This window comes from Crocodylus porosus, unplaced genomic scaffold (genome assembly GCF_001723895.1).
Source record: "Crocodylus porosus isolate Cpor-Errol unplaced genomic scaffold, CroPor_comp1, whole genome shotgun sequence".
Classification (NCBI taxonomy): Eukaryota; Metazoa; Chordata; order Crocodylia; family Crocodylidae; genus Crocodylus; species Crocodylus porosus.
The window spans coordinates 248,864,101-248,873,372 of NW_017728886.1; the positions used below are offsets into that span (position 1 = coordinate 248,864,101).

The 9,272-nt window shown below is 40.9% G+C and overlaps 1 protein-coding gene across 1 annotated transcript in view; it reads right to left on the minus strand.

The window, feature by feature from the left end:
• Positions 1 to 4,750, minus strand: part of SAMD12 (sterile alpha motif domain containing 12) — a 240,595-nt gene extending 235,845 nt beyond the window's left edge. The window contains exons 1-2 of the mRNA XM_019546211.1: positions 4,708 to 4,750; positions 4,013 to 4,191 (exon numbers count right to left, since the gene is read on the minus strand). Coding sequence (XP_019401756.1) covers positions 4,013 to 4,191; positions 4,708 to 4,750 — 222 coding nt within the window. The remainder of the gene's footprint in view (positions 1 to 4,012; positions 4,192 to 4,707) is intronic.
• Between the last annotated feature and the right edge of the window lie 4,522 nt (positions 4,751 to 9,272).

Below are 9,272 nucleotides of genomic sequence, written 5' to 3' on the forward strand. Positions count from 1 at the left end.
CACAGGGCGAGCAAGGGGCCACTTTTCCACCCTGTGCTCAGCTTTTCCATACGCCACTTTTCCCTGGGCTCCTTCCCTGCCCGGGGTCCTCCCCTGCCCTCCCCCTTACCTGAGGTTCCAGCACAGGGCAGCTACATGGTCCCAGGCCAGAAGCCCCTGCTGGAACTTCGGGATGGGGGGGTGGGGCTGGGCAGGCCCTGCTGTTGCGGGAGCTGTCATTTTTTACAGGAACCAAGGGCATATAAATATTAATTTTCTAAATTTTTTTAGGGGTGCCATTGGCTGGATAAAATGGCCTTGCAGGCCAAATCCGCCCTACAGGCCGTATTTTGCCCACCTCTGATATAGACTGATGTATCAGTGCACCTCTACTGGTTTCTGGACCTTCCCTGTAGGACTGAGGCAGAGAGTGAGGCACATAACTGCTCAGGTCCAGGGCAGTTCTGGGCACATGCAGAAAATGGAAGAGCAAGCATCAGGAGAACTTCCAGGATAAACAGGGAGGCACACTAGGCTGTTAGACATTAAGGCCGTGTGAAATTTCGCTAGCAGTTTTGTTTCAACGCTGTTTTGACTCGTTTCAAGCTTGAAACAGCAAAATTGAAACAAAACAAAACTTCGAAACAGTCTCAAAATGAAATGAGGCAAGTCAAAGTGGAAGGGGGTGGACTGCTTTCATTATTGACTGTGCTGCTGGCCAGTGACTGTCATCCTTTCCTGAGGACTCTTCAAATCCCAGTGCTCTGGGGGACGGATGGACATATTGCATAAAAGGCAGCATTGTTTGAACTGCTCTGCTTTCTGCCTTGGTGTCAGCTGAGCGAGGGCGCACCTCAACACACACACACACACACACACACACACACACACACACACAGTGTCACCCACCCATGTCATGAGTTTTGCCTGTCGGCAGCTAGAGGTACAGGGCCCCAGAACCCAGACTCCCCCTGCACCTATGTCCTTGACAGCTGGCAGGCTTCATGGCCACAGCAGAGGCTAGCAGGCCTGCAGTTTTCACCCTGCTGCACCTTAACACATACAGTGTCACCCATGTCACAAGTTTTGCTTGTCAGTAGCTTGAGGTGCAGTTTCCTTGAAACCCCTACACCTACCTCTTTGAAACTTGGCAGGAGTCATGGCCTCAGAAAGGGCTATCATTCCAGCAAGTTTAATCCAAATCAGGCCAGAAATGACAAAATTACAGGCTGCTTTGAGTTTCCCCATTATAGCCTATGGGCGAAATGTCAAAACAGCATCAAAACAGTGAAACTGTTTCAATGAAACAAAACGGAACAGAAGTTTTGAATTGAAACAAAATTCTAAACAAAAGGCTGTTCCATCGAAACGCAAGTCAAAACAGAACGGTGCTGTTTCACACAACTCTATTAGACATCTCTTGGTGTAGGCTGTCACCGAGGAAGGGTGTTTTGGATTGCAACTTTCCACTTGGACACCTAAATCAAGACATAAGCAGATGTTAGGTGCCTAAGTCCTCTTTTTGGATCAAGTCCTTGGTGAAAAAACAGCACTATGAGTTTAAATGACACATGTTTATACCTAGCTATCTTAAAAAAAATAAACACTGTTACACAGAATTCATCATAAGTTTTTATCATTAAAGTTATTGCTCAAGTATCTAAAGCTAATGGAATTTAAAGTGAAATTCACTGTGGTTGGAAATTCATTATCTGTTAAATGTAATGTATCATCTACTATTGAAAATCTTTTTATTTCTTCAAAGTTACTGAAAACAATTGTTAAAGCAGTCTTCATTTTTTCTTTATTACTACTGTTTTTTCCACTCCAATAACTCCCAAAATGACATATTCAGCAAAAACATCAATCTTCCACTCAGCAGACATCCCTCACTTACCCCCATCAAAAAGTCTGTTTTTATGGCTTCCAAATTATTTTTATGAAAAGTTACTGAAAATAGATTTTACGTTTCCTTATTTCCCCTTCTAGTTAAAAATGTGTGTTTTGAGTCCACAGAGAGAAACAAGATATTTTCCCCAGAAGAAATATGACAGGAGCATATACGCTCACCTGTATTTGACAAACATCTCTACTGTCCATGAACAAGAAACTCAAAATTCATAACAAGTTACAAATGAGAAGAGACAGTTCATTTCTCTTTAAAATTCTCATCTGAGGTTTGATTGTTCATAGTCAGATATGGGAAAATTGACTGGGTATATTCTTCCTAGCTGTCAGAGAATATTTAACTCAGTCACCCATCCAAAAGCCCATATATTTAGATAGCCACGTAAAAAGAACTACCATTCCCACTCTGGTCCACTCAAGTCACTTATTCAAGTCACTCAGAAAAAACAGCTGGTTGCCACGTCTGCAACAGTCAAAATAATCTGTCTTCATATAGACAGCTATAAAATATTGAAAGCACCAGGTGGTGCATGTGCCTAAATCTGAATAGCAATAACTCCATATTTCTGCAACACCCGTTCTCTTCCAAACACTGCTTTCACTTCTTATGTAATTCTTATTTGTATCATAAGCTCTTTCAAGCTGTCACTATGACTTCGAAATGTTTGGATGCTACAGATCTCTGCAAAATAAATAATGATCCAATCAGAGAGGTGGGGCAGAAAATTTTCCAGAGCTTTATTTTTTCATGGGAAATTTTCCATTTGTAAGAATTCATTGTTTCATAAAATTCATTAGTAACAATGGATGGATGCCAATAAAATATCAAGCAAGCTTGGCAGTTTTAAAGTTATAGATACTACCAATTTCAGTGGCTATCAAGAAACTTGAAGGAGATACACCATGCCTTTCAAATACTCCAGAGATATTCAGACAACTGAATGAAAATCTGATTGAGCTTTTGCCTTGTTCACCTCTATCCAAAAAAGTAGTAATAAAACAAATGTTTACTAAGAGATCTGAGTTTTGCTCTCATCCAGTTCAGCTGGCAGCAAACCTTTTGGATCCTCAACACAGACGACAACATTTCTCAGAAGATGAATTATCTATTGCTCTCGGTACAATTATGGAAGTAGCTAAGAATGTCCCCATCGACCAAATAGCTGTGAGGACAGACACTGCCAAGTACCGCACAAAAGCAAAACTCTGGAGCAAAGACATCAACTAGCAGGCAGCAGAAAATATGTCTCCTCTCACATGCTGGAGGGATACTGTAAAACCCAACTGTTGTCCAAGACTGCTCTAAGGATCCTAAGGAGTCCACCAACAGCAGCTTCTTGTAAACGGAACGGGAAGGCTGTCAGCCAAGACAAAAAAAGATTAGACTAACAAATGAATGCACTGCTAAGCTTGTTTCTGTTTCTCAAAATCTCTTGCTTCTGGAGAATCAGTCAGAAGCACAATTAGTGAAGAAGATGCAGTGTGATGATACACTGCCCTTGCCCATAGACTTATTGGTAAAGCCATCCTTTAGCAAAAGAGAAAGTGGTTCAAGTAGTTCTGAATCAGACTTTCCTCAATCTGATTCTGAAATGGAACTAATAAGTAGTGCAAGTGATTCTCCAGATAGTGACAGTGGGACTGGAGGTGCTACAATGGCCTCAGTGGAAGAGTTAAACTCTGCTGAAGTAGATGAGTGGACAGCCATGGCATATCATGCACAGTTCTTTGGGTGTGCTAAAATTAGTGTGTCAACAGTTTTCAGTGCCTTTGGTTTTTTTCTTAAATTTAAACAAACAACATACATGCTATTGTGCATTATTTTTACAAGTATTCCAATAAAAATATTTTCTTTCCACATAAAGCTTTGAATTTGTTTGAATGTAACATTTAAACCACATTAAGTGTGCTCTATTTATTTTTTTTCCTAATCAACTATTTCAGTTCAAATACTCGTTGCTATTGGGACATAACGTTAACATGAGGGTACTTTTTTAGGTTTGTTTACTAAATACAAGTCAAATAAACATGCTAAATCAGATCATACTCTATTTAGGGCATTGGAAAATTTTCCAAATTCAAAATTTTCTGGAAAACCCACATCTCTGGATCCAATAATTCCTACCTTTGAAGTTTCTGGTTCTGCTTGCTCTCTTTTGGGTGTCTCTTTGGACTCAGGTACCTTCTGGGTACTGTCGTTCTTAACCGAGAGTGACTCCACTCCTTCACCTTCAAGTGGGAGGTTAATGCCTTCTGTGTGGACAGGATGATCAATACCATTTGGATTCAGACTGCAATGGATAGCTGGGGACAATATAACAAATATAGCTTAGAGAGAATGCTACATAGGAAGGAACAAAAACATTCTAACGTAGAAAATATTTATCATTTAGTACAGAGAACTGCACAAGTAGCTAAGATTATATCTGATCAAGGTAATTTTAGTGTAGCTTGACATGGAGTGAGGATATTTCCAGAGAAAAAGAACAGTCAATATTGAAGTTATTGTATTGTACTGTATCTAATGGCATCTTTGAGCATTCTCTATAATTTCAGAAGCCCTCTTCTTACTGGATAATCCAGTCCCACATTATCACTCAGACATGGCCAGTTACGATGGAAAATGGTTTCCACTTTTTCAAAAATGAGTTATTTTTTTCTATTTCAGTTTCTACTTACTGCAGTATCATAAGATTAATGTGGGGAAAATATATGGTGCATGCAAACCAAATCAGAAAAGCAGCTGCTATGAATGAAAGTGACTTACACAGGTAATTGTCTTCCCTTCAGTTCTTTGCCCTGCTGTAAATTAACACTTACACCCTATGAACAAATGGAAGGTCCTTAGCACCTCGCAGAACATTCAGTAGGGTGTGTGCTAATCACACCGCTGTAATGACACACAACCAGAAAAAGAAACACCCAGATGCATGCAGTGCCATTTAGAATTCAGATGACAGTTTAATTGTTTTTGTTTCTGAAATTATCCAGCCCCAGTATTTACAAAGACATTTGCCTTAATGCCATCTCTAACAAACATGCAGATTTTCACAGAAACTGATAATAAACTCCTCCTTTTTATGTAAGCAAGTATTCCAACAGCCTATTTTTCTGCATCACTGTATTATTTTTATAGTCATATTTATAATTAGTGGTCCAATCTTCCTTTAGATGCAAAAATAACTTCCAAATATTTCCCTACAAGAAAAAAACTGAAAAGCCACTATGGAAAAAAGAATGGAGAATTAAAATCAAAAGCTCTCCTATTTTTGTCAGCCCTACACACTGCTAGCTTTGTCTTCTGTATTTCCTACTGTTCTTATCTCTACCTAATGTTAAAATCAGCTTGAAAAATCTGTCACAGGCAACAAGACTAAAATGGTCAGAGCCCAAATTCTGAGAGCAGATCTACATATCCAGGTCTACGCACATGACATGTCAGTCTGGAAACAGCTGAAAAATTCAAAAGTAGACTGGGTAAACTATGTAAATCACTGCCACTCCAGGGCCTGTCCTTATCTGAACCTCTATCATTCTCCCTAGTGAAACCCCTATTTGTTCAGGCTTTTTGAATCTAGTTGTAGTTGTACTGCAGACAGTAGTTACTCATAATCTGCTTGGGGAAAATGTTTCATCGCCTATTCAAATGATCACATTCTTCTTTAACAGATATATTAGTGCAAATTCATGCAACTGCTGTCTTGATTTGAATCACACAGGAACAAAGAGGCTTCAGAAGATCTGGCTATGTTCAAAGCTATGTTGTTTGGACTTTGTTAGAACCCATTTAATTCAAAGCTTTGGCATGGAAGACACCTGGAACACATTTCCTTCCAAATCAGCCTGCCTTTATTAAACAGAGAAAAAGACCTTTTTTTAAGGAAGTAATCAGCAATGATTACAGCCACAGAATTAGCTATGCTTCTGTCCCCTTTCTGGTCTCTGAGGTGTCAGACTTTGTGCCCCTACCTGCATTGTGTCCAAGCCCAAATACCTGCAGTTCTCCCCTTAGGGAGCATGTAACTAAGGGGTGGGCAAAATGCAGACCAGGGTGGGGGCAGATGCGACCCTCTAGGTCGTTCTAGCCAACCCGCGGGCCCCCCCAAAAAATTAAGAAAATTCATATTTATCAGCTCCTGGCTGCCTGACCTGCGGTCCTCGATGGCTTGCCAAAACTCAGTAAACAGCCCTCCGCCCAAAATAATTGCCCGCCCCAGATGTAACTAGCGGTAGACAATGACAAACTTCCTAAAACCAGAGCACCATTTATTTTACCAGTGAGCCCAAAGCACCCAGAAGAAGGAATTTTAAAAAGACAGCAGGCTATAAGCATGAATACCTGACCTAAAATTTACCATCCCCTTACGGGATCAAAGGCATATCTAATTTCCTCTTACACCCACACACTCTAGTTCTCATGAGAGAGTCCTTTTTTTAAACCATGATAGTGCTAATTTCTTCTGTGTTTGGGGAAGTTTGGGGGTTTTTTTCACTTTTCCTGGTAAAAAGCAGTTTTATGGGTTAGCTAGAAATTTCGGGGGGGAGGAAGTCAGCAAGACTAATACTTCTAGCATCATCCCTTAACCACTCTTAAGCAAGATGACAAGTAACTATTCTAAGCCATTCTTTTCCTTTCTGCCTGTTTTCCCAGGCATAAACCAAATATTTAAATTTAAATCTTGATACTTTTCATACTGGCATTTCTTAACTTCTGACTCGGAAGATGTTCTGGGTCTGGTCCAGATTTGCCCCCTTCTACAATTTTGATTTATTGTTACCATACACAACAACAACAGAAATAAGCCTCCCGAGCTTAGCTGTTCCTAGAGGTTTTTCTGTGCATGGTCCCTTTCTATGTCTTACAGGAAAAAAGAAAAAGATTTTTTACTCCTACACTGAAGCTAATAGGATTCACCTGATCTGGCTGCTTTGCTTCTCTGTGGATAGTGTTAAACCCTGCCAATCTGCTGCAGTGTAGAATTTAAGAGACTCTTTTGGTCTCCTAAATTCTTGAGGAAGTGTTTTAAACAGGTATCAATTTCTGATTAAATCAGGTCATATGTGCTACAACACAAGAACCTTCTCTGATCTCTCCTAAAATGTATCTATCTACCCAAAACAAAGAAGTACTTAAAAAAGACTTCACTGGTCTACCCTCAAATCACAGAAAGGTAAAATGAGATGCAGAGAATCAGGCAGAGACAGGCTGGCCTAACAGCAGATATATGTTCCCCTCCTGCACAAAAGGCAAACAGAAAAGACCAAATCATTGCAAAAATTCTGACACCAGTGCAGCTGTATTCTCCCCCGACTCACCCTGGTCCAGGAAAGCAGCAGGGCCATGCAATGAGTCTGGAGTGACACCATAAATAGAAACCCCAGGATCTGCAAAGAGCCAGGCACCCAATCCTACAGATCTTCCCTAGCAGCACAGACAGATTCATTCATCCTCCCTTGCAATTTTTGTGCATCCACTTCAGGAGCTCACTAGGACCAATGTTTATGCAGGCTCAGACTGCCAGCTCCCATCTGTGTGTGCTCTGCTTCTTTGAAGAGGAGAGTCACAAAGAGCACAGTGGAAGCTAATACTGCCTCAGGTAGCATTCCAATTCTGGAGATTTTCCCATGGATTTCAGTTACTTCTGCCTTTTTCCAGGGTTTTTTTTTCTGAACAGCCCAAACACAATACAATTTGAAAAGCAAAAGAATGCCTCTTCATTATCATGTTGATTTACTAACCTACATCACACATAGTGGGGAGGATCCAGTATTTGATGACTACATGTAGGCATGAAGTCACCCCGATGGAGTTAAAGAAAAAAAAACATGCTACAGTATGCTGCTTCAGTCCTACCCATTGTCCTTTCAAGAGTAAATAATGTTTGTGCTGTTCATGCTATATAAAAGGATCTTTCATGATGAAAAGGAGGAAAATAAGTGGTACTAGCAATTATGCACAAGGCAGATTCAGCTTCCAGTAGCTTTTCATTGGAAAGAGGAAGCTTCTTCCAAGCAAAACAAGGTGCTCAGAACAACCCCATTGCAAATTTTTAGTTTGCCATTTTGGAGGTTGGAGGGAATAGAGTTGCTTTATTTTGTTTGCTTATTACTTACCACCAACTTAAATTGCTAAACAGTTAAGAGACTGAACACAAAGTAAGCAAATGCTGCACTGAATGTATTCCATCATCATTTAACATAAGAATAGCATAAAAGGGACTCATTTAGAAAAGCAAATGTATCTTATTTCTCGAGTCCCCAGATAGCCACTACTTCCTTTGTTCATCGCCAGTACAACCCCATAGTCTGACACACTTGCACCCACACAGAGACTATCTAGGGAAGTATAGTTGCTTGCATTGATCTATTATCTACTGTCTCCACACACAGGAGACTCAGAATAAATAAGTCAATTCCATCTATTTGCTCAGACACCACAGGGATAGATTATTTTCCTCCCTCTTAATCTTCAGTTCAGGTTAGTTTCTCTCCCTCTCAGGCTTTGTCTGGAGCAGGGAATGAGATCAAGGTTAGATAGGCAATAGCTAACTCAACCTTTTCCTAAAATCAACACAGGGAAGGGGAATACCATTTATCTTGTTTAGCTGGTCAAGGTTGATGCTAAGCCCTCCACAGATGTCTCCTCTCCTGAACATGAAGATTAAGCACCGTCCAAACTGGGTTTAACTGGAATGCAGAAGAGGGCTTTTGTGAACTGAGAATTTGCCATTGTTTCTCCAAAAACTGCAGAATCAACGGAACAAAGAACAAAGGTAAAACCTCTTTCTGGGGATGATGTGATGCGAAATGGAAGTTTGGCAGGTTTGGAGGAGGGGCTGTCTCTGCTCCTCCAACTTGCTGGCGGCTCCTGCAAAGAACTGTGTGTCTGCAACACCCTACCCTCAATTTCTCGTTTTGGCTCTCCACTGAAGCTCTCTCACCCTGTCCTCGCTGCTCCTCACATGGTTCCAGGCACCAGAATGAGATTTAGCAGATTCTCACCAATAAAAAGCTTCAGATTCTCCAGTAATTGAGGGCTCCACCCTGGAAGAACCTCAGCCTTGCAAGTGAACTTTCTGTGTAACACGTAATATACAGCCAGGCTCTCCTACATACCCACACAGCTACTCAGAGAATCACAGAAAATTAGGATTGGAAGAGACCTCAGGAGGTCATTTAGTCCAACCCACTGCTCAAAGCAGGACCAAACCCAACTAGCTCATCCCAGCCGAGGCTTTGTCAACCCAGGTTTGAAAAGCCTCCACAGATGGAGATACCGCAACCTCTCTAGGTAACCTGTTCCCATCCATGCTTTACTACACTTCTAGTTAGAAAGCGTCTTCCTAATATCTAAATTAAACTTCCCTTGCTGCAACTTGAGACCA